General features: G+C 45.8%; 1 protein-coding gene across 1 annotated transcript in view; it reads right to left on the bottom strand.

Annotated features, from left to right (window-relative positions):
• Window positions 1-25,679, bottom strand: part of LOXHD1 (lipoxygenase homology PLAT domains 1) — a 143,575-nt gene that overhangs the window by 31,486 nt on the left and 86,410 nt on the right. The window contains exons 24-32 of the mRNA XM_032945637.2: window positions 19,539-19,667; window positions 18,678-18,842; window positions 16,500-16,681; window positions 16,053-16,169; window positions 15,102-15,264; window positions 14,276-14,430; window positions 10,977-11,192; window positions 8,240-8,384; window positions 7,079-7,287 (exon numbers count right to left, since the gene is read on the bottom strand). Coding sequence (XP_032801528.1) covers window positions 7,079-7,287; window positions 8,240-8,384; window positions 10,977-11,192; window positions 14,276-14,430; window positions 15,102-15,264; window positions 16,053-16,169; window positions 16,500-16,681; window positions 18,678-18,842; window positions 19,539-19,667 — 1,481 coding nt within the window. The remainder of the gene's footprint in view (window positions 1-7,078; window positions 7,288-8,239; window positions 8,385-10,976; window positions 11,193-14,275; window positions 14,431-15,101; window positions 15,265-16,052; window positions 16,170-16,499; window positions 16,682-18,677; window positions 18,843-19,538; window positions 19,668-25,679) is intronic.

Here is a 25,679-nt window from a genome sequence, read left to right as displayed (position 1 = left end):
TCTGTCTGCCCAAGGAGGCAATTCAACAGCCAGGAATACAAATGAAAAAACGTGCACGCAGTCTGTTAGAGCGAATGGTAACGTACAGTCAACTCTCAATTATTCGGTTCATTTGGAGGAAGGGTGGCACAGATAAAAAGAAAAACACGTGGAAAGGTAGACAAAAAATCCATTATTTGCTTACATAGAATGAGGATAAAGACATCGAATGTTGTCAGTTTGTATTGCTCATTAAAGCAATCGGTTTGCTTGCTGACTTGTTTGTGGTCACGTGGCCAACGAGTCACTGATCCTCTGCGAGTGAGAGGAGCAGCGAATAATGATTAGACCAAAACAATCTTTTATTTTTTTTGCTCAAGCTCAGATAATCTAAGGCCGAGGTATAAGACTCAGGTGGTGGGGGTTCAGAATGCAGTGTGATCACAGCCGTGCCACCCCTGCATGCACATCGTGGACAAATATAAATGCATTGTCAGTGGTTACGCCTATTTTCCAGGAAGATCTTGGAATACTTGAAACAAAGGGTCATTATCATCATTATGGGAGCTTAAAAGATTCAGGCTGGGACAAATGTAATGCTATTCCTGCCAAACCCTCGGCAAGTCCTTCGTTAGCGAATATCAGATGAAGTTGCATGATCGTTCGGGTGAGACAATGCATTCTTTCAAAGACACTTGACAGTGATGAACTGGAAATGCAAAGAGCAAAAGGTTCCTGATAACGATGTGGCTATGGCCACTCTGGGAACATCTGTTTTCATGCATTAAGAGTTTTATTAACAAAAACACAAAATTTTACAAGTATCAATGGGACTATTTTGCTTCGGATGGGAATATTTCTTGGGTCATAAAACCAGCGGTACATGCAGTGGAGAGACAAATTCTGCAGCAGTGTGTGTGAAACATGTACTGCAAGCTATACTTGCATCGACCCTATCTCTGCAGAGCACGGCTTGATTTCACATCTAGAGTCAAGAGTGTTACATCTAGTTGCTGTGCAGTCATAGCAAGGAAATGAACGATGATGCTGGGTGAAGAAATTACCAGATGTCCTACTCCATTTATATACCAAACCCACTGACCGGTGTGGTGAAGTATGGTCAAGCAACCCCATGACGCACATGGCCTAGGGATGCCTTGATCAGCAGTGGATAAGCAATGATCTGATTATTAATATAATTATATGTGATGAACATTAACAACCAAAATGGTGTCTGCAAGCATGGAGAGAGGAATACTTGGAATGACACTGAGAGACATGCAAAGAATATACGCCAGGTTAAAAACAACATATTGACTGTTAAGAAAAATGTTGCTTGGGCAGGGTGTGTCGCAATATCGTCAGCGGTTGAGGCTAACATCAGAGTGGTAGCCAAAGGAGGACACACGTGTGCCGGGAGGACATCCATAACACAGGACATGGAGTGATGAGATCAGATCACGTGTAGGAGGTAGATGAATTGTTACATCGCAGGATGTGAGTGAGATCAGGGCTCATGATGATATAACAATCCGGCAAAGCCAGTCCGTGACGAAAGCCTACATTTAATTAAGGGGTTTGACTTGACAAAGAACTGTGTGCGTGGAAACATGCACACACAAAAATCCCCGGCAAAGGCTCGAACAGACTGTTTTGGACAAGTGCTGTTAGCAAGCGCCTATGAAGGCCAGAAAAGCATAAAGGGGATCAGTGGCCAACGCTATACCTGGCCATCTTTGTCTTCTTGTTACCGATGTTTACATACCCCAACCAGGGACTCATTTAAGGTTGAGCAGATCTCGGGGAGGCCCCAGAACCGATAAAATTGTTTTCACTTGCCACGAGCAGGAATTGAACTCACGTTGCCAGATTCATAACGCGGTGCGCTATCCACTGCGCCACCACTCCCTTAAGTATGGTCGCACACACTAGGTGGATCATGTGTTCTTACACCAACACACACGCGTTCTAATGCATGCGGGATATCCCTGGTAAGCAGCATGCCGTTAATCTTCATACATGTATAAATATATAACCGTTTACTCAGGTAGGAAGTGTATTAAGTTGTTTCGCATTTGGTTTAGGGTTTTTTTTTCTGAAAACATGTGAAGTGTCCTTGGACGGACAGATGGATGGATGGACAAAAGATTTACAGGGCACAGCCATGAGTAGCTTATCAGCTCCCTTAGAGTCAGTGTCTGCCTGCTCAAATGAGTAATGGGGCAGCCCTTATCTCTGGTGGCTGCCCTGAGCCAGAACAAAATCCAAATTCCTGCGACAGGGCCTGAACACTCTCCTGTTGGCAAAGGTGCAGCCCTGTGAGAGTATCCCTCCACCAGAGTGAGCACCTATAGAAGGTAGTTATCCACGCCAGGTATATTCGAATAGATGGGCGGACACGCACTTTACCCTCACCACACGTGACGTGTAGAACGATTAACTCTGGTGTGTTTATTTATGCTGCCGGGTCGACAGAGGTGGGAGGATTTAAAACGCTGTCCCATTGTTTCAACTACCACGCTGGGAGATTGAACCGGTAACCACAATATTGCAAGTCCAGTGTGCTAGCCATTACACCGACGACAACTCTCCCGTTTTTGTTTATTTTATTGGCTGGAGAGGAATGAAAAGCTGAGTTAGTCTCCCCACCCCCTCTGACCACAGCGCATGCACCAAAATATGCACGCATTATTTAGTAATGTTAATGTCAGTGCAGAGGCTGTCCTAGCAACCTTTTATCTAAAAATCTTCAGCACTAACATTCTGATAGCTGAGAAAAGCAAATCAAGATAGCATCGGCTGCTGATTAATGTTTCTGTGAACACTGCAGACTGCAAAGTCTCTAGTAAACAAAAGTAGCCGGCGAATTTCACCGTTTCGCACCTCCGGTTAGCACGGTTTGGGGGCCGTCCATAAATGACGTCACGCGATTTTTGACGATTTTTGACCCCCCCCCCCTTCGTCATACGGCGTCACAAAAAGTCAGACCCCCCCTCAAATATGACGTCACAAAGCTCTGCCTCCCCCCCCAAAACAAACAAAACATGCTTCAAATCGCTTTAAACTATTGTCATTGTAGTGCGTATTTAATGTGACTGCTGCACTCTGATGTTGTAGGAGAAAACATGTATTAAAAGTATATTTAATTAAGTAGAACGTGTTGTCTATATTTATTTAAAGTTGCGCATTTTGATGTGACGTCACATTTCTCAAATCCCCCCCCCTCGTCACACATCGTAACGAATGTCTGACCCCCCCCCCCTAGGTGCGTGACATCATTTATGGACGGCCCTTTGCTACGTATGGTGAGAAAAAAGTTCGACATACATACGCTCCTAAGAGTGAGGATAAATTAGCACATTGAGCAGTATTCCATGCATCTAAAGTCACGTGGCACAAACTCAAGAGATGACTGAACCAGCCAGTATTGGTGTTGGTGGAAAGAGATTGTTTATTTTATTTCCTAAGCATAGGCCACACAGGCCCTATAACACAATGCAGCCAGAAATTATTAATACCTTTCACCATAAACACCTGCCCAAAGATTCCACAGCAAGACCCTTGTAGGACAGAAAACTCAACAGTGTGAATTAGCTCAGGCTCACTCCTGATGTGATGCTGATTGATCACGAGCAAGTAGTCATCATGGCCAGTCTCAGTGATGCCAGCACACCAAGCCATCACTTTATTTCCTTCGGCCAAATCTCGTAACTTTAGCACACCTTAGCACATCGATTTTCAAAGTATTCTAATGTCTGCTCTTACTGTTCCCACCACCTCACTTTAAAGAAGACTATTATATTGTTCATGTGGAGAGACATATATATGAAGGAAACATTGCCTATCTATTTCGTTATTTATATACAAATCACTTTACGTCTTCCCCTCAGTTACGGGCTACTGGGTGTCCACTGCTCTGCAGCTCTTGGCAATCTGCCCTTCTCCATCCTACACATCCATCCTTATTTTCACAACCCCCTCTTCCTAATAACACGTATGAGGCTTGATTTTTATTTGACGTTCTCCTTAAACACTCTGATGGTAGCCATCTTATTCACAGCCAACTTTTTCTACATTGAGACACTTTTCTGAGCGCTCCTACGACTTCTGCAAATGCCTCTGGCCACCCTCTGTTGCGAATCTCTAAAGTATCGCTTTCGTGTTTGAAATAAACGTTGGATTATCATCAAACCTCCTTCCTTTCAGAGCAGGGCAAGATTTAAAACTGTGCCAGTTGAGGAGAGTTTGAGGGGTGGCCAAGGACTTTGATGGCCCTGCTTTGGCCAAAAACTGACACTCACAAAGGACGGTGTGTGCTGATGCACAGTCATCGTTATGATGTCCTGGAGCAGAGTTGGATCATTCTCAGCATTTGCATTGAGATCCTGGCACCAAGGCCGCAGCTATGGAGTCAACATTGGGGGGACCACATCTCCCAGGGGGTCTGGGAGTCCCAACCTAGAAAAAAAAATCTAAATTTGAAAACTAATTTCTTGCCATTTCCTACCTAAAATATTAAAAATTCACTAACACATGGGATGGACTTTTTATTTATTTTTTACAATAATGTCTAAGAGTGTATTGTATTACATTGCTCTGTTTTTTCTTGTTTCAATGTATGTAATGGCAGAGATTAGGGATCCATGAAGTACAACCATAGCCACAATCATGTAAACAGAAATCTATGCATTGTTATATGAAAACAAGTCCAGATATTGTGGCCAAGGTTTAGCAAATTGTTATTTTCATTTACATAGCATAGCAATTATTATTTTTATAGCAATATATTGGGGGGGGGGGAGACATTTTGAGCATATTTGGATATTGGGGGGGGGGATGTCCCCCCTCCCCCAATATATATTATAATTACGGCCTTGCCTGGCACACACTGGCACAATGCCGTTATTCCTCAGCCATAGGAAGTCATTGTAATGGTTGTACTGTGCAGGCTTGTCGTGCACAACTAAAATGGTACACGGTGTCGTTTGGATACTGGTAGTGCGCGATCACACCATTCTATTGCAATCGAAGACAACAGTTCAACTTCATTTATGAAGACATCAACATTTTAGAAATATAAATCAGTCTTGGAACTTTTGATTAAACCTCAGATATTGCTTTATTCTGCATGTCCAAGTTGCTTCCCCTTTTTGCCATGGATTGCTGCCTTTGTTTGAGTGCAACTCTATTTGAAATTTCAGAAGCTTTTTTTTTACTATTTTCCTTGTGAAAGTTTGGCTTTCTGACACAACTATTGATATTAAAAGAGACGTTGCCGTTGCCTCACCCAGCTCTTCACACTGAAGTGGATTCTATCGTCCATATGAAACCATCTATGGTCACACGATGCTTCTAATGACATTCTCACAACCCCCTGCATTATGCTTATTACTATCCAAATACACCCAATTCTTTGAACTAAACTATTTTTTTATTTTACCAGGTAAGGCCCATTGAGCTACGTAGCTCTTTTTCAGAAGGGATCTGGCCACAAATGATAGCCCAACAAAGTGGCTTATCACGTGGATATTTATAGCAGCCAAATACTCTAAATGCATGATTTTAAACGTCGAGGGGAAAACCGGACGACCAAAAGAAAAATCCACGCGACCACGGGGAGTACATGGAAACTCCAGATATACAGCCGTCATCAGGGTCGGGATCGATTCCACGACCTCCTGTACACCAGGTGAGGTAGTTAACATCTCGCCACCGCAGCGCCCCTATCTCTGTACCCTCACTGTCTACCGACACCTCTGATAAAGCTGTGCAAGGTCTTTCCCCAACTAATGCCATCAGTGTTATTCTTGGAAAGCTCAACTAAGGACAATATGTCCAGTCTCAGTCCTTAAAAACGCTACAATGCCCTGCCCAAGCGCCTGCATTCTCCACATAATCCAAATCTCTACAGGGCAAATGACCCACTGCGATTCTTGTTTTCACTGTCCCCTACATTACCCATGGCTTTAGTAATGATAAGGCAATGTTAGTGATTGCCGTGGTGAAGTGTTTTCAGCCTGTATATACACCATGGCAACACAGGGCCTTATGTTTCGCTACGTATTAATGGAGTGATGTTTTTTTTTAAATAATGTAGTCTGTTATTAAATAGTTGGAGGGAGTCCAACATACAGACAACATGATCCTTCCATGGGAGGATCAGAAATGTTGATGTGCATTGTTTTTATTTTATTTTTATCACAGTTGCTGAGCAAAGGGTCTGAAAGCCAAAAACCTCAAGTGGCCAGCAACAAACAGCACTATTCAAAGTGTAACGGAGAGGAGTTAGTACGTTCTATGGAACATGTCCATGTGCACATCATGTTAAAAAGAGTGGAGTTAGTTTTCCTTTGCTTTTTAGGAAACTATGGGTGGAATATTTCTATGCTGAACTTCTTTTACACCGTACGGAGGTGCGGAGGACAACAAACTAAACACAAAAACCAGTTCTATAGAAATTAGTTTTCGATTTCGATTTAAAAATGCATAGCTCCAGTGGCTTCTTAATATCGGAAGAGCATTCCAGACGACCGCAGAAGTACACCTGAGTGGTGGTGCGGCTGCTGGAAGGCCCGTGTTTTGTGGTTGCTCTTTGCTTGTCGTTAATATAAAAAAAAAAAACCTTCCTTGTCGTTACCAGAGCATCTTGCTGTGCAGTTAGTAAGGCAACCAGTGTGGAAATAAACCAACGGTTTATTTAAGTGAGCAAAGTTATAAGAACTTGGCAAAACGAGACGGCGGGGAGGAAATCTAAGTCGAACAGTTCAAGGAAAGGCGCAATGAGACAAGTAGTGTGGTTCCGAAACATGTTGGAAGAATCAATCTGTGAAGTTCATGTGAACAGTAACCATGGTTGGTGGCGTTAGAAGCTTATACGTAGTATTTGGCTGCTATAGATTTCCACGTGATAAGCCACTTCGTTGAGCTTTCATGTGTGGCCAGGTCACTTCTGAAAAAGAGCTTTATAGCTCAGTGGGCCTTATCTAGCAAACTGACCGCCAGCAAGCATCTGCCTGGAGTGAATCAGTGAAAGTGCTCGACCATCGCTGCGTCTGATCGGCGTGTGCCACGTTGCGCCCGGCACCAACGGCGTCCGCACCTCCACGCTGCGCAGCATGCCCACGTCGCGCCCCACCAGGCGGTAGTTCTGCGCGCGGTCGGGCGCGAAGCCCAGCCTCCCGTCGGCGGAGTCGAGCCAGAGGCGATGCGTGCGTTGCTTCCGTGCGCCCCGCATGATCACGTAGCCGCGGCTCGACGTGCCGTTGTCACGGTTGGGGCCCGTGGTGACCGCCACGTGGTACGGGATCACTGCAAAATGCACGGCACGAGGGGGACACAGTGGGGCGGGTAGAGCCACGGTGGCTAGATGTTAACTACTTCACCCGCTATTCAGGAGGTAGTGGGTTCGATCCCAATCCTGACACCCGTATATTTGGAATTTGCATGTTCTCCCCGTGGTCACGTAGATTTTTCTCCAGGTCCTCCGGTTTTTCACTTCGCATTTAGAATTAACATCATGTGTTTAGAGTATTTGGCTGCTATATATCTCCACATGATACGCCACTTTATAGGGCTATAATTTGTGGCCAGGTCACTTCTGAAAAAAGAGCTCTATAGTTCAGTGGGCCTTTCCTGGTAAAGTAGTAAATAAAATTTCGATTTAAAGCTTTCGTGACTGCAAGGATTCATCTTCTTTGGTTCTTTCGGTAAAGTAAATAAAAAGTAAATAAAACATTACCTGATGACGATTGCTTGTGTTGCGATCGAAACGTCGTGATGTATTATTTTTCTACCTACGTGACTTTACCGAAAGAATCAAAGAGTGTGGATTCCTGCAGTCACGAAAGCTTCAAATCAAGATTAAAACATTAAATGTTTGTAACAGGGCCGGAGGAGGTGGCCGGCTAGGGTTGATAAAACAAGTACCAATTTTAGGGACAGTGATTGTCTTGTGGGGACACTGGTCACCACCATAAGAATATGTAACTCTTATGTAGCCTCGTGAATCCAGGTCAGAGGATCGAGCCGGTATCATTAACATCCTGGGTTCAAACCCAAGGTTTCGTCTTAATGGTCGCACCCTGGTCAACAATGGCTGTATAAAAACATGTCGTCTGTCAATGAAAAAGACGGCGAGATTAATTGTATTTTTGCCAATTCAACTTGCCATCGCCAGTGATCGTTAAGCGAGGGGGGCGTGAGTCACCCCCTTTGACAATGCTTTTTCCCCCAAGCTTCCTCCCGTTTCCCTGAGACTCACTGCTGGGATCCCACATCTTCCCGGCTGAGCTTCGAGTGCGACGTTTGCACGAGGTCTCCTCTTCCTCCTCGCTCCTGTCGCTCTCGTGAGACTTTGAGTCATCATCCCCCAAACCATCAGCGTCATTGCGAGAGCCCGCATAGCCCTACCATGGGAGAAGAGCGGGGAGGGGAGCCATGGGGTTAGAGCAGAGAGGGGAGCCATGGGGGTGGAAATGGAGAATGGAGCATGGGAGGGCCCACAGACACGCAGATACTGATTAAAACATTGTCACTTCCTGAACAGAAGAACAGGAAGGGGATATTTGGTGATTCCAGACTTGTCACAGTTAGAGCTGGAGTCAAAGTGAATCCATGCTCAACTATGAATTGGCCTTAGCTCATTTCCATTGGCGGCCAGTGGTAGCAACTCCACATTACGGTGGCAGGAAATAACCATTGTTGGAATTCTGCAAAGCGATATACATTGTATTGACCCAGAGAGCATGATGGGCTCAGTTGAAGCATGCCGCAATCAAGGCATGGTTATACAAGCCTTGTTACAGGGTCAAAACAACAGGGTATCACAATTCCTGCATGTTCAAGATTAAGAGCAAACGCCTTAAGCAATGTCCAGTGTTGGTGCAACAACCACAATGCTGATATGTAATGCATTTCTATGCCATGACATGTTTAGCAATTTGGCATCCGGGGGATGGGGAGAGGCTGCTGTTAAGGATATTGACTCACAACTTAAAGGGTCACAAATTCATATTCTGGTCAGGGGTTGCAGCAGACTATATTTTCCGGCATATGTTGACTTCCCACTTTGAGGGCCATCAACAGTGGTTATCTAACGGATATAGTCACCCCTGCCATAGGAATGTGGCTTTTCCACAACTGGCCCAGGGATGACAAAGGAGATGTAACACCACCCCATTGCTTATTTGAGCAGAGAGATGCATTTGGTTTCTATTATACAGTAATACAATTACATGTATATACAGCATAATAAAATTACTTTCCAGAAGGCAATCCATCACCTCGCGTCAGATAATTGCCTTCGGAAGATAACGTCACAAAACTACTTTTGAAGTCCCTTCAATAAGCCACTTATTCACACTTAGCTGGCACATTTCCAACAACAAATGATCCTGTAAAGAGTGCTTTGTCGCTAGACGATTAAACCATTTTATTCAGTTTCTACCGTCAGAATGTGAAATATTAAGTAGAAAAAACCCAAACGAGTCTTTTTTTTTTGTGCTGAAACGATCAACTTGAGAACCCAGCTCAATCGAGCGAGCCATCCGGAATGCCCCCAAATGTCTATCCGATTTCAGGAGCTAATCAAGATTAAACCCTCGTTAGCACTTGGATGAAGTGACCTGCCCTAAAATACCAGGTGGCACAGACTTCAAGTGCATGCTGGCCAGGAGATGGAATTATAGCAATGGATTCTGGAATCTATCTACGTGGAGCTTTGAGTGTTAGTCCCTCATATGCATGGGGTTTCTCCAAGCAGTTGAGTGAGCGTCCTCCAGGACACACCACTTATGAAATAAACCGACCAAACGTCCTAATAATGCAGGATCCTCCTGAACAAAAAATACTCTCGAGACTCAGGGATGCTTTCCTGGGTTAAAGGGAAAATTATTATGTTAATCGTTTATTAACCACGGATTGGCTGCCTGCATTTGAAAGAAAGTAGCTGTGTCGGTACATCAACATGGTATGAGCCACCTGACAAACTCCGAGCAGGAAGACGCTTTTTGATGTCTACACTTTAGCTCAAGTCTATGACGGACTGTCCCCAATGTTACACAACACTCTACAGTAGCTGTTCAACTCCACATTTCAAGGATGTCTGTGTGTGTATTCCGTCAGTGTCACGGCATTCTGAATCCCAAGCCGTGTTTGGTCACTCGAGTTTTTCGCGTCTGTCGTGAGGAGGCAAAGCGCGTCACAAACAGCGTGTTTAAAATCACCATCTGGTTGTTTGCTGACTTCAACTTCTCTGATCCAACCCCCCCCCCTCCCACCCCCGGAGAGTTATGCTGTAAGGTCTGGGCAATGCAGAGGCCATCTGAGTTCTGATCCGAAGCACAATCCACCGTCCAAACCTAACCTTAAGCCTAACTCCATCTGGAAAAAACAAAGAGTGAAGTGGACCCAAAAGTGTATTTGGGACTTTGTGGACAGTCTCTACAATGGACAAGACTCCTCCGTCTGCGCCCCCTCTGCTCCCCAACCCCCTCCCCCCGACTCACTATTGGGCATCTGTAGACACTGTGGGTCGTCGTGGGAGTCTGGACATGCCCAACATGTTTATATTGTGGCCAAGAGGCACCTACAATATTTTGAAATACAATCCTGGTATTTTTGAGTCTGCGTATGGCTCCCTTTAACAAGGTGACATAAATGCTGATTATGTCGTTTGTAAGTTGAACTTCTTTCGCACGGTATTTAGTCAACCGTGCTAATCGGAGGTGCGGGCTAATCGGAGGGTGCTGCTGACAGTTTCTTCTAAATAGACAGTCGTGCACGAATAGTCAGCTCAGTAGCTAGTAGATGCTTCGGTTTAATTTAATTATAGTGAAGGAGAACTCCTCTTATCTGCAACGAGGTTGGGGGGGGGGGAGTATTGCGGGGGGTTGGCGAATTTCAGGGATCCTTTTTGTACTCAAACCAATAACCCCCCCCGGGGATCCATTCGCGAGTCGGACGCCCCAAAGCGTGGCCTCGCCACCCAATCCCGGCACCTTCGCGAAGAGCACGCGCTCGATGAGGCCGTCCTCGCGCTCGCGCGACAGCCAGCGCTCGCAGTGGAACACAATGGAGTCCTCCGCACCATCCTCCGCGTCGTGCACCTCCACGCGGTCCAGCAGCCAGCCCGCGTGCAGCATGCTGTTGTCGTGCCGCACGCGGATCTTGCAGATGGTGCCCAGGTCCACGGCTTCCAGCGTGAACCTGTCCACCTGCGGCAGGGCGGTGCGGTCCGGGAGGAGAAGCCGGCACGACCGGCCCGGCGTCTGATTACTATGTCCGTAGCGGCACCAATTTTTATCAATCGCGCTTGCTTAGCCGCTGCCAAAGACCGACCGGATCTGTGTCCTCATTGTTGTTTCATACGCACGGGCTGAGTTAAAAACTGAGTTCGACCAAGAGGCAAATACATTCCTGTTTAAAGATTACCTGATAGACGAGAATTTCTCAAACTCTATTATGCGTGACCAACCGCAGTCTACCCTTCCATGATTATTAGTCCTCTCCGATCAAATAAGATTAAGGTCTTCGCAGGCCGCGCGCACCTGATAATTTCTGAAGACTTGACATAGAGAGCGTCTATCAATCGGTTTTCCCCTTTTTTCTGGCAACAAAACAGGTGTGTTAAGATGTTAAAACACCAAACTGAAACCTTTTACAAGGAATCATGTCTGCATTAACCACAGTGCTTGTGGTCAGAATGCAAACAAAAAACATACTCTGATAATATATGCATTGTCTTTGAAACTGATTGGTCCACACCAGAGACAGTATTGTGGTTAATTCATAGATGATTCCCTGCAAAAGGTTTCAGTTTGGTGTTTTAACATCTTAACATAACTGTTTTGTTGCCAGAATAAAGGGGAAATTCTATTCTTATATTTTGACACTGGTAAAGAAGGTCCCATGATAGACAGCGTCTATTTAAATTAAGAGCACTCTTTAAGTTACGTCAGGTACACGTATGCACACGCACGTGCACACACAAGGTCTACAGTGAGGGGAAAAAAGTATTTGATCCCCTGCTGATTTTGTACGTTTGCCCACTGGCAAAGAAATTATCAGTCTATAATTTTAATGGTAGGTTTATTTGAACAGTGAGAGACAGAATAACAACAACAAAATCCAGAAAAACACATGTCAAAAATTTTATAAATTGATTTGCATATTAATGAGGGAAATAAGTATTTGACCCCCTCTCAATCAGAAAGATTTCTGGCTCCCAGGTGTCTTTTATGCAGGTAACGAGCTGAGATTAGGAGCACACTCTTAAAGGGAGTGCTCCCAATCTCAGCTTGTTACCTGTATAAAAGACACTTGTCCACAGAAGCAATCGATCAATCAGATTCCAAACTCTCCATCATGGCCAAGACCAAAGAGCTCTCCAAGGATGTCAGGGACAAGATTGTAGACCTACACAAGGCTGGAATGGGCTACAAGACCATTGCCAAGCAGCTTGGTGAGAAGGTGACAAGAGTTGGTGCGATTATTCGCAAATGGAAGAAACACAAAAGAACTGTCAATCTCCCTCGGCCTGGGGATCCATGCAAGATCTCACCTCGTGGAGTTGCAATGATCATGAAAGCGGTGAGGAATCAGCCTAGAACTACACGGGAGGATCTTGTCAATGATCTCAAGGCAGCTGGGACCATAGTCGCCAAGAAAACAATTGGTAACACACTACGCCGTGAAGGACTGAAATCCTGCAGCGCCCGCAAGGTCCCCCTGCTCAAGAACGCACATATACATGCTCGTCTGAAGTTTGCCAATGAACATCTGAATGATTCAGAGGACAACTGGGTGAAAGTGTTGTGGTCAGATGAGACCAAAATGGAGCTCTTTGCCATCAACTCAACTCGCCGTGTTTGGAGGAGGAGGAATGCTACCTATGACCCCAAGAACAGCATCCCCACTGTCAAACATGGAGGTGGAAACATTATGCTTTGGGGGTGTTTTTCTGCTAAGGGGACAGGACAACTTCACCGCATCAAAGGGACGATGGACGGGGCCATGTACCGTCAAATCTTGTGTGAGAACCTCCTTCCCTCAGCCAGGGCATTGAATTATGGGTCGTGGATGGGTATTCCAGCATGACAATGACCCAAAACACACGGCCAAGGCAACAAAGGAGTGGCTCATGAAGAAGCACATTAAGGTCCTGGAGTGGCCTAGCCAGTCTCCAGACCTTAATCCCATAGAAAATTTGTGGAGGGAGCTGAAGGTTCGAGTTGCCAAACGTCAGCCTCGAAACCTTAATGACTTGGAGAAGATCTGCAAAGAGGAGTGGGACAAAATCCCTCCTGAGATGTGTGCAAACCTGGTGGCCAACTACAAGAAACGTCTGACCTCTGTGATTGCCAACAAGGGTTTTGCCACCAATTACTAAGTCATGTTTTGCAGAGGGGTCAAATACTTATTTCCCTTATTAAAATTAAAATAAATGTATAACATTTTTGACATGCGTTTTCTGGATTTTGTTGTTATTCTGTCTCTCACTGTTCAAATAAACCTACCATTAAAATTATAGATTGATCATTTCTTTGTCAGTAGGCAAACGTACAAAATCAGCAGGGGATCAAATACTTTTTTTCCCTCACTGTATATCATCATGATTTTCTCGTGAATACGGTGATGAATTGTTCATCTTTCGCTTATGTAACAATGCCAATGTAGTCCCTTGCTGCCACAATTTAGAAGAACAAAGGAGGGCAATTGTCACCGTTTTTTGTTGTAAAAAAATATTATTTTTTAAACATGAACAAATCTGACCACTGCTTCCCCTTGCCAGCAACTGGGATGCAAGTTGCAATAATATCACAGAGTGAGGCCACATGACTATATTAAGTTGTGTGCCCTGTAGACCAATCAATGTTCATCAAATACAGATGTGTTTAACACGAACGAATTTTTTTTATTGGACAGACAGAACGCCATCACTTTAAACCATTTCTGTATCAGAGAACCAAAGTTGCTCACAATATATTATATATACATAGACACAGCCGTCTGTCCTGCCACGACTGGATGAAGGTCTCTCCACTCCCATGTGGAACATGAGAGTTATTTCCAATACTTCACTGTGCTGGAAATTGTCGGTTGTTGAAGACGGGGAGCCATAGATATGGGAGCATAGAAGTAGGGTGACAATGGTGATGAGTTACCTATTATTGATGTAAGGCGCATTTTAGCACCTTATAATCCTTAACCGCAAACCAGTGACAATTGCCCTAAAACTGCCCTGAGTGTTATCATTGCCTCTCGGTGCTATTGTTATCAGTCGTGCGCCAGCCGTCACCTGTCCTCGCTCAAACTTGTTAGTGTTGGTCTCGGACTTGCTGAGCCGGCGCTCGCCCGTGTCTCCCAGGTCCCCGTAGATGGTGAGGAAGACATTGGCGTCTGTCCCGGCTCCGCGCACGTCGCTCGTGTGTACACTCACCTTGTACGTCCGCACTGCGGTGGCAATGCAGGGTGCGGGGTGGGGCGGACGCAGGCACACACACACGGACACGGACACTGGTGGACAATGCATGGATGCTGGGAGAGGGGCAATACTGCACCCCTGCCAAGGTGGCCGAGTGGCTCAGGCAGATGAGGCTCGTATCAGAGGACTCGCTAAGCCAGGGTGGGGAACGTCCGGCCCGTGGGCCGTATAAAGCCCGAGAAATCATTTGGTCTGGCCCTGCCAAGGCAACCGCATGACTCGAAATTCAATAAATCTAGGCGCTTTTTTTCATAGCAACATAAATTTAATTTTGTATGGACCGCGAATGATGTTATAAATATCCAAATGGCTCTTTGCAGAAAGAAGATTCCCCACCCCTGCCGGAGTAATTGCAAACATGGAGACGGGCATCGTATTCAATGGGGATTCTATATGGGGACATGCTACAAATATGAATGGAGTTTGATTTTGCGCAAATGAAGATCAAGAACGTATCGAATAAAAACACGACTACCAAATATTACGGTACGTGTAACGTGTGGCGTGCGTGGCACGTGCAGTGTGTGAGTCGCATGCGGTACGTGTGGCGCGTGCGGAGCATTCCGTGTGTACGTAACGCGCAGCACGTGCACCGTGCACGTGCTGCGTGAGTGCGGCTCCCCCCCCCGCGCGCTCTCACAATCGAGCGGGTCCTCGAAGGCGTACTCGTCGCGCGACAGTGTGCCGTCCCCGAGGAGCTGCTCCAGCTCCACGTCGCACGGCACGAGCTCGCGCAGCGTCTCGCCGTCCTCCTCCGAGCGCGCCAACCATCGGCCGCACGGGAATGTCACCGTCTCCGAGCCCTGCACACGTGTCCATAACGCACGTGCGTGAAAAAGAGGGACAAAGACAAAGATTCCCCCGTTTGGCCTGTAACAGACTGCTGGGGCAAGTGCTGCTAGCGAGCGCCTTTGAAGGCCGGCACTGCACACAGGGGGGTGGGTGGTCAACACTATGCCCAGCCTTTTATCTCCTCAGGGCTGATGTTTACACACTGTGCCAGGTACTAATTTGAGGCTGAGTCAACCATGGGGAGGCCCAGGACCCATTCAGATATCTGTCACCGATGTTGACTTGTGAGCAGGAATTGAACTCGGGTGGCGCAGCAGGCTAACCACAGCACCGCCACTCCTCCCAATATTGATACACATATACACGCGCGTAACACTACACGTCGGCACACACAGGGGCACGCACTCGCACACGTGCGCATGTGAACTCGCTGTCATGCGCGCGCAAATGTACTTACAGAAATGAAGGCACACAGAAATGCGAGCGTGGACACACACATAGAGGCAAACGAGTTCGGTTGCACTTGGAACCAGATGGAGGTTTGGAATTCCACACCGTTTAAAAAGCACAACCGGACTAAAATACAATGAGGAAAGATGCTCATGATGATTAAAAACACACAGTATTTCACTAGCTTTCCAAACCCATCGTTACACAGAGGACGGAAAAATATTGATAATGGTCGAACTGTTAAAAAAAACTTACAAAAGATAAAACTTCACTTCTAAATCAAATGAGAGCCCGCATTGCCTTATTATCCCTCATGGCAATAATCAGTAAATAAACTCCAAGGGTTCACCTTTCCATCGGGCAGCAGACGCCGCACCTCCACACGGTCCAGGTGCCAGCCCGAGTTGATCCCCACGTTGTTGTGGCCAACTCGGAGCTTCTCAATCGTCTCCCCGACGTCCTCCAGCTGCAGAGGGACCACGGACCAGGGTTGGAAGTCAAACCTGGCACAGACTCACAGACTCAGGGCCAGAAGCCTCGTGCAACGAAACCCCTCCCCCCCCAAAAAAAAAAAACAATCGCTCTTGTATGTATGTTGAACTTCTTTCGCACCATAGGTAGCCAACTGCACTAGGTGCCCTTACCTCTCAAGACGCACACCTAGGCCACGTGTCCCTCAGAGCTGCCCGATCGAATTTGAAGGTTCATTCGTGAGAAAAAAAGACTTTGAAATGACGATCAAGTGCTCCGCCGTAGCAGTCTACAATGAGAAACTGCTGGGCCAAGATGGACGAACCTCCAACACGAAGACGTCCTTGGCGCCACGCTCAAAGTACATGTGGCGCTCTCGCTTGCTGCGGCACAGGCTCTGGGAGCGCGTGCTCACGCCGTTGGGGCCGTACAGCACCACGCTCACGTCCGAGTTGGTGCCGGCGTTGCGGATGTCGCTCGTGAACACCGTGATCTCATACGGCACGACTGTGGAGAGGAGAGGAGAAGGGTGCGGGGACGGGAGAGAGGTATCCTTCCGTCGTCACATGGCAGATGTCTCACCACGGTGGCTAGGAGATGTTAACTACCTCGCCCGGTATGCAGGAGGTCGTGGGTTCGATCCCGACCCTGACGCCTGCTGGAAATTTGGAGTTTGCGTGTCAATTTATCCGGGTCCTCTGGTTTTTCCCTCCACATTTAGAATCAACATGCGTTTAGGGTATATGGCTGCTGTACATTTCCACATGATAAGCCACTTCGTTGAGCTATTATTTGTGGCCAGATTACTTCTGAAAAAAAGCTACATAACTCAGTGGGCCTTAACAGGAAAAATAAAAATAAAATAGATTAGTTTCGTCTTTGTCGAGTCTACCACTATTGTTTGCATGTCTATTACAGACATTTCGTGGTCCTGGCAACACCACCCGCCTTGTGCGCCATGCTGTTCTTGATGGGTGCTCACCAACAGCATTTGCCCCAGCAGCGTGTAAAGGCTGTTGGGAGATACTTTGTCGAGGTACAATTTAATGGGTGGAGCCGTGGTGTAGTGGTTATTGCACTGCGGTATGCACCCAGCAACCTCAGATTCCTGGCCATGGCTAACAGCAGCAGTGGCAAATATCTAAACCAGTCCTGGGCTTCCCGTAGGTCGACTCACCCTTAAATGAGTTCCTGGTGTAATGTGTAAACATCAGCAATGTGCAAACAAAGGTGGCCAGGCGTGGTACTGGTCACAGTGCTCCCTTGCCCACTTTACCGAAATCCATTGGTGGTCACGAACAGCACTTGCCCCAAAAGACTGTGAGAGGCTATATGGGGAAGGTGTGTCTGTTAATTAGTTTAATATTTACAAGATCCTCTCCACTGCATGTCCTACCTAATAACAAGTTATTGGCCTAAGTGTGATATCCAGTATGATGTTGTGCTTTGTCAATTTTTAAAGTCATCAAGCAGCCCCCTAATTTTTATGCCTCTTGGTCTCTTTACCAGCACACTGCCCTGTAGAACGTCCTTCAGAAAGCCCTCACCTGTGACAATATTCCCTATCCAGCTATGCCGCTTTATTTGAATTGGTCGTGATCAGAAATATTCCCTCCTGAACCTGTTGAAGCACTGCCTCATTAGTTTTTCTTTCTGTCCAGCTGATTTTTCCCTCCATTTGACGCCAAACCCCGCATGTTCACAAATGAAAAATATCCTTGAGTAAAAAAAAAAATATTGATATGAATATTAAACTATATAGGGGGGAGCAGTTGAGCAGGAGTCTGCGTACTGCGCTGTGAGAACACGTACAAATTCATGAATGAAATTGGCCAAACATCCCAATTTTGGGCCCTCCAGAAAAAAAAAAACTCGGTGAGGCCTTCCTGAATAAATACAGGTTTTTATCATTATTATTATAATCACAAAACAGCCCTGAGAAATGGTCATCTTTTTTCCCAATATGAAAGTAAATCCTTTCCTTCTTGAAATTCCACGTGGCTTATTTTTGTCAAATTCATTGTATTATCACATCATATTAGGAACAAAGGTGACAGTGTCCCACTACTCAAATGAAGTGCTCGGCAGCGCTCAGCTCCATCAGTGCCACTGGATGAGTGGTAGAAATTCCAGATTCCTATGATGGGGCCAGTCTAACTTCAACAATATCAGTGCTGACTTGGTACAAAGTGGTAATTATTTAAACATCCTAGGAAAGAATGATGGACTGAGATGACCCCCAACCGGGATTTGAATTTTCGACTTGCCAATTATCAGTTGATTGTCTTTGCCAATGCAAAACATGTAGTTTAATGTCCTCTGCGATACGGTAGTCTATAAATATTGCTTCCTTTTGTTTATTTAAATGCTATTGTTTGCCAGCGCATGGCTCTCCGATCGCCGTCAATGAAGCCGTCTTTTTCACCGCCGACGGCAGTTCGTACGGCACCACGGACACGGTCCCATCGTCACGGTGGCAGTGGGGCAGCGGTGCGGCACGTACAGGGCGTGTAGTGCAGCGTCTGCAGGCAGTTGGGGTACAGGACGCGCTCTATGGCCCCGTCGTCCTCGCCGCGGTCCAGCCAGCGGCCGCACGGGAACTGCATCTTCTGACCGAGCGATGGAGCGTCGATCTCCACCCAGTCCAGGAACCATCCCGAACCTGCGACTGCACGTTGAGCATGCAGCGATGCATCGGCCCAGCAATTGCTTTGATTTGAACGTTCATGATAACATGCATCGTTGAATTTACTATTAATAATTTATGTAAATTATATGCTAATGGATTTTTGCAACCCCAGGTTGCCAGTGCACTCAGCTTTATACTACGACTGCACCAATAACATACACACACGTGTCCCTATAAGCATGCCTTCAGACATTTTCGTATTCCCATAATCTATTACAACTGTGCCGATCATCATCATCATATTGGAAGAATCGTCTATTAGGAAATATTGTTGAGCAATGCACCTCCATGCATCAGAGAGAAGCCCTGCAGAAGACAATTTTACACAGGGCTTGTTAAAATTCATTCAGTTTGAGTTTTTAATCCTTGACACAGTAAAACCTCTCCAAAGCCAGACTCGGCAAGAGATGCCAGGTCACCCCGAGCAAAGCACATGGGAGACCGATGCAATCGGCGAACATGTGTGCGTGGGTATGTCAGCTGACCACATGCTGCTCTGCGGTCAGCTGACATACCCGTTTTAGGACATTACTCTCATGCAATGAGAGAAAAAAAAAACATCTTAAAATATTTCATTTTTAGGCCACAATTTTGTTGTTTTTTAATCCCAGCTCCCCTCAATAAAACATTTCCACCCTCCGCCTCTGGGTGCATCCCAGGCGGCCGGCTGCTCACCTCCCGCGTCGTGTCCGACGAAGATTTTCCGCAGCTCGCCGAGCCCCACCGCCTCCAGGGTGAACTCGTCGACGTTCCTGCGCTCAAACTTGTTGCGGTGGCACTTGGAGGTCTTGAGGCTCACCACGCCTGTCGGGGAAAATCGTCAGCGAATCACGGGGCCACGTGTCTAGCTATCGTCATCGAGTCAAGTCACGAGATGAAGAATCCGTTTGAATCCCTCGCAGATCCGCAGCCCAAACTTAGCCAAAAAATGTAATTCCAGAAGCAATTTTTTTCGTGATGGGTTTTTTCGATGCAGTCATTGGTGACCTGCCTCTGACACCATCTACATAGGAATGGCCGCCCCCTCCTGAATAAGAGTCGTGAGACTCAGTGAAGCTTTCCCCGAGTTTTTATTTTTTATTAACTATGTAAAAAAAGCAGCTCATTCTATTTAAGAACCCCATTTAATCAGATTCAAACTCAGGATCTCAGCAGTGCCGGCTCAGTGTTGTGACCTTTGAGCCACCTGCGGGCCACTCCCTTCTTAGGGCGACATTGCCGAGCTTTGCCATGTTCAACAGCATTGGAGACATTCGAGGAATGAGATTTTGCTAATTTATATCTTTAACTCCACTTTGAAGCTTTCCTTATTAAGTTATTCATTTTCTGCAGTTCATATCTACTGGTTGCTATGACTATGAAAATACATCATCATATTGACTGTTGAAAAGTAAGTTAAATGTCTTTGTAAGAGAGCTTGGATTCACATTTGCAAGGTTTTTAGTTCAAATTTTGGTCAGGATTGACTCATTCTACTTCCTCTCCGGGGTATATAAAATCAGTATCAACAGTATTCTTTGGGTCTTTCGGTAAAGTCACGTAGATAGGTTCAAATAAAATAACAAAAAATTACAAAACCTATCTACGTGACTTTACCGAAAGACCCAAAAAATATGAATTCCTGGAGTCACGAAAGCTTTAAGTCAAGTATCAACAGTGGCTGCCCAAAAGGGAAACAGGCTCCTCCGTCCATAAAAAATGTGGAACTTCCACTCCTGGCCCAAGGGCCTCAACAGAGATTAGTGCAAGCCCATGCTTGAACACAGATACACGTGAATTGACTTGTTAAGTGTAAGACATCTTTTAATCATTTTAGCGTGCAATCAGACTACTGTTACAAGTGTGCACTTTTGATTCCTGTTATGAGTGCTTTCATAAAAAACTATTAATTCAGATTAATCGTTTCAAAAGCTTAATGCTGTCAATACAAGGGCATTAGCAGGCAATGTGTACCGATCATCCAACAATGCCCAAATCTATAAAAGAGTGATGTAATTTCCTAGCTTAAATTAACATACGTACTAAGTATATGTTAATTAGAAGAATGCTATCAATGCGTAATTCTAGTATTGTGGTTTATCTTATTACCAAATATGGCATTCGGACACTTCACATAATTAGTAGCCTCACCAAAATATGATAATAGGGGTTTCCCCTTTTATCTGGTAACAAAAGAGGTGTTAAGATGTGCTGTACGCCTTTTGGCGTCCTCTGGTCTAACACCGTTTTGAGACGAGGCTCAAAAGAAGCTGTCTCTGGTTTGTACAAATCAGTTTCAAGGACAATGCATATATTTTGATTTAAAGCTTTCGTGACTGCAGTAATTCATATTCTTAGTTCTTTCGGTAAAGTCACGTTGAAGGGAAACAATAAAATAATAAAATATATAAAACAATAAAAATTCTCACGACGTTTCGACCATAACACAAACGGTCGTCTTCACTCCAGCGCAGTCTTCGAGACAGTCTGGTCCCTTAACCTGATGAAGGCCGCTTGTGTTGTGGCCGAAACGTCGTGATTTTTGTTGTTTTATTTTTTACCTACGGGACTTTACCGAATAGAACCAAAGAGTATGGATCCTTGCAGTCACGAAAGCTTCAAATCTAGAACTCACATGTTCATCAAGCTTGCAAATAGAATATCTAGAATTGTATTATAAAATGTCGAAACGAGTAGGCAGTTATATTCTTAGCTCTTTCGGTAAAGTCACGTTGAAGAAAAACAATAAAATAATAAAATATATATAAAACAACGTGCCTTTACCGAAAGAGCTAAGAATATGAATTACTGCAGTCACGAAAGCTTTAAATCAAGAGTAGGCAGTTAAGAAGACGTGGCATCATTTCGACAGCATGTGTACTGTGCAGTGCATGTGTCCGAGCACGAGGACATGAATATAAAATATAAAGTTTTTATGCATATTTACATTATTACATGGAGCAATACTTTCTGAATGTGTGTGTGTATGTTCAAGGGCCGTGTCACTACCAGCTGCCTAAGCAAAATATTTCAGATTCGTCTCTCTCTCTCTCTTTCTCCATTCCATTCCGTCAGCTGTCAAAGGGTGGCTGGCGATGAGGCTGCGGACGTATTTCTTCCACTCCTCTCCCTTTCTCTGGTCGTGACGATCGCTTCCTGTAGACCGATGATGTTTTTTTTTCTCTCGCGAGGTCTGCCTTCGTGTCATCAATACACCTCCCGCACAGTCGGCCTCGACTTCTCGCCCCAATCCACATGGCAGTTGCACGACTATTGATGTTGACTTGTTGGGCATGATTCGTAGAATTCGGTAAAAAACGCTCAAGACTCAAACAAGCAAAAAAACTAGGGCAAAACCTAACCAGGATGCTTCTGCATGTATTACAACACAGTGACTGGAGAATAAGCCGTCTCACGAGAAAAGGTGCAACAGTTGCATTTAGGGAATTTGCTTATCTTGAAAATGCTTGCGAATCTTTTAAACTGATTTCCTACATTGATCACTGATATTCTCTTCTGAAGTTTTAAAGTGGGTCTCTTGGAAATCCACTGTATGGTTGAGAATGCAAGTTCAATTCCTGCTCACGGCCAACACCAATGACGATTATCTGAACCTGCCCTTGGCCTCCCCTAGGTCAACTCAGCTTCAAATGAGTACCTCGTGCGGTAAGTATCGCCACTAGGCAGGCAAAGCCAGCTGGGTGTGTTGTTGGCCACCCATCCCCGAATGTGCCGTACCGGCCTTCATACCTGATTGCTAACAGCACTAGACCCAAACGTCTGTTAAGGCTATACGGGGAATCTTTGTGCATCAGCGACTGTGGATTTGTGCTACAAATTGAGCTTTGTTGGCAGCCTGACAGGTCAATAATTAAACCTTGATGTAACACATTTTCCCACGTTAAGCAATATTGACCCATGGATGCTTTGATTACTTCTTGGGGACATGTTGTTATTTCGTATTACACTCTCCTCTGGATAGTGTACCTTCATCGGCCCCTGAGGGGCAACATCTCTAGGGGATGTAGCATTGGTTGAAATGTACGTGTGCTTTTATCGCCGGCACGCTCAGACAAATCACACAGCTCCCAGCTGGGTTCCAGGTGCTGCAGATTAGTGCAGCGATGGTATTTTTCACTTCAACAAGGTACTACGCGGATTAGTTAATCGATAAAGCCAGCAGTGCGAGCTCCGGCTTTTGAGGTCGACGGTCAACGCATGCCAGAGCTTGCTCGCGTCACGAGCTCTCGTGCTGTTCTCCATGCTGAGCTGGATGCACTTCTTGATTGCATCCCACCATCACCACCACCACCACCACGTTAATCTTTCTCTTCCTCTTGCCCTTCTGCCTTCAATGTTGCCTTGGAGGAGGTGCGGCAGTAAGGCTCCTTATCAGCCTAGAACTGCATCTCCACAGTATGCCATCTTCCTCTACGTTCGAGGTGGCTCAGAGGTTTGTGCATCGAGATCTTGGGCTTGAATCCAGGCACCCATGACATATATATTGTTTCCTTCAATGAAGCAAAACATCGAAAGAACATAACCAGGATAAAAAGGGCCACCATGTCCGATGTAGATGAATGGATCCAGAGAAGAACCTCGCTGTGATCTAAAGCAGGAAAGAAAAGCAGAGAAGAGAGAGAGAGAGAAAGAGGAGAGGAAGGAAAGAAGAGAGAGAGTGATGGGCGGGGAGGATGTAAAGGGACGCACACTTCCTTTCAAAGGGTCAGCGAGCCCTGTGGGGGAGCCCGAAGGTGTTTGAGTACGGATACCTCATGCAAAGGGTCAGCGAGCCCTGTGGGGGAGCCCGAAGGTGTTTGAGTACGGATACCTCATGCAAAGGGTCAGCGAGCCCTGTGGGGGAGCCCGAAGGTGTTTGAGTACGGATACCTCATGCAAAGGGTCAGCGAGCCCTGTGGGGGAGCCCGAAGGTGTTTGAGTACGGATACCTCATGCAAAGGGTCAGCGAGCCCTGTGGGGGAGCCCGAAGGTGTTTGAGTACGGATACCTCATGCAAAGGGTCAGCGAGCCCTGTGGGGGAGCCCGAAGGTGTTTGAGTACGGATACCACATGCATCAGACTCAGTCAATGTTTGACAACGGGTAGAACCCGAGATATCCAGTGTGTCAAGTTGCTTAAAGGCAACTAAAGGCACGTCTCAACAAGGTTCCGTGGGACACTGAAATCGCTGGTGGACGTCTGAACGAAGGGCGGAACACAAGTCCCGAATATGTAATCGAGATAACGGGTAATACCTTGATATGGGATTTGAACCTCCAGGCAGGACCTGGCATTAGACCCATTCGACCATCGTGAATTAATTAACTTAATTTGGTTGAATTAGAGCTCTGAGACACACGCATCTGGCATGAGACAGACTCTCTTGACTGGGCAAATAAAAGGTGTGGACACCAGTGTGGGTGAAGAGGCCTATTGAAGTGAGCACAAGTAGCTCTGTGACCTCATTTTACGGGGTCAATCTCTAACACGAGGTGATGCGATGCTAGCTGCAGAATCCCCGATGTGAAAACTTATTCGTCTTGTTACATGACACTGATAAGAGTCACTGGAATGTCAACAGGGATTAAAACACAGCAAAAAATGTCTCTCTTCATTCATTACTGTCTTGTTCATTCTATTCTCAGCATCATGCTTAAACACCAAATCTCAGTACAGTAGAATTGTAAATGACCACCCATGATAACGATTAATCGCTGAACGACGGGCCTCCATAGAGCCCAATGTGTTCGCTTACCGACCATTCCCCTGTTAACGTACGATGAGCACGCGACCGCCAATTGCAGCCAATTGGCGAGCTCCAAAGTGGTCTGACCTGGCCTAGGCCAATCAGCGACGTCCATTCACGAGCATTGGGGCATTGTTTACATTCGGTGTCTGCTGCGCATTGAAGTGGAAACATCTACTCACTTAACGACCAAATCACTTAACGATCGGTTTCATAGAACCAATTATCATCGTTAAGAGGGGTTCTACTGCCATCTTTACAGCTCCATGAAGTAGAAACAAGTCAGTCAGACTCATCACCGCAGGTGAGCTGCATCACGGTGAGGGTCGGGGCAAGACTCGCAGGCGAAAGCCTGGGGCAGCTACTTCCTTCATGTATCAAGGTGTCGCTTTCTTGAAAAAATTGTTGATAGAAGTCGTCATATGGAATGCTTGACCCCTGTTACTGGAATGTTGGAAATTCTCCCATTGCCTCAGGGGCCATGAAGAGAGAGGTGCACTGCCCCTTTGTCCGTTTGAGCAGGGGCACTGATTTGCTATACGCAGCATATTTCGCTATCTAATGTAACAAACTCCGATTAGCACCTCCGATTATCACGGCTGACTACGTACGGTGCAAAAGTAGTTCAACATACATACATACGTATAATTGAGTGCTCATTGAGATTTATTCTCCGTTTTCAAGGGAGGCATGGTTAACATTAGCTGCAGTTACACAGGTACAGATGCCATTATTTTGCGGATTGTGGTTTTAATTGTGGGTTTTGTATGCATTTGAAGCGTTGTTTATGATACAGGCACGCAGTGGTCTACTTCTGGAGATTAAGTCACGCGATGACTCGTGTTTGCTTTAAGCGGACCGTGCATTTGGTGGCACCATACACACATCACTGGCGGCGGCTACGGAAATTGAATGGTAATTCAGTGCAAGACAGTGAAGTGTCGAGTTCACTGACAAGTGGTAGCGGGGCCTATACTTAAGCAAAGGCAGGTACCACCCTAAGATGTTTCAGTCTGGGCACTGCCAAACCTGAAGCAGTAAATAATTACATAATCAAAGTGCAATGCGCACAGTTATTGTCTCTCTCTATA

The sequence above is a fragment of the Petromyzon marinus genome, chromosome 1, assembly GCF_048934315.1.
Source record: "Petromyzon marinus isolate PM22_M1 ecotype Great Lakes invasive population chromosome 1, UKy_Petmar_22M1.pri1.0, whole genome shotgun sequence".
Taxonomy (NCBI): Eukaryota; Metazoa; Chordata; class Hyperoartia; order Petromyzontiformes; family Petromyzontidae; genus Petromyzon; species Petromyzon marinus.
The sequence above is the reverse complement of the archived record's forward strand: the minus strand, read 5'-3'. Positions and strand labels throughout refer to the sequence as shown.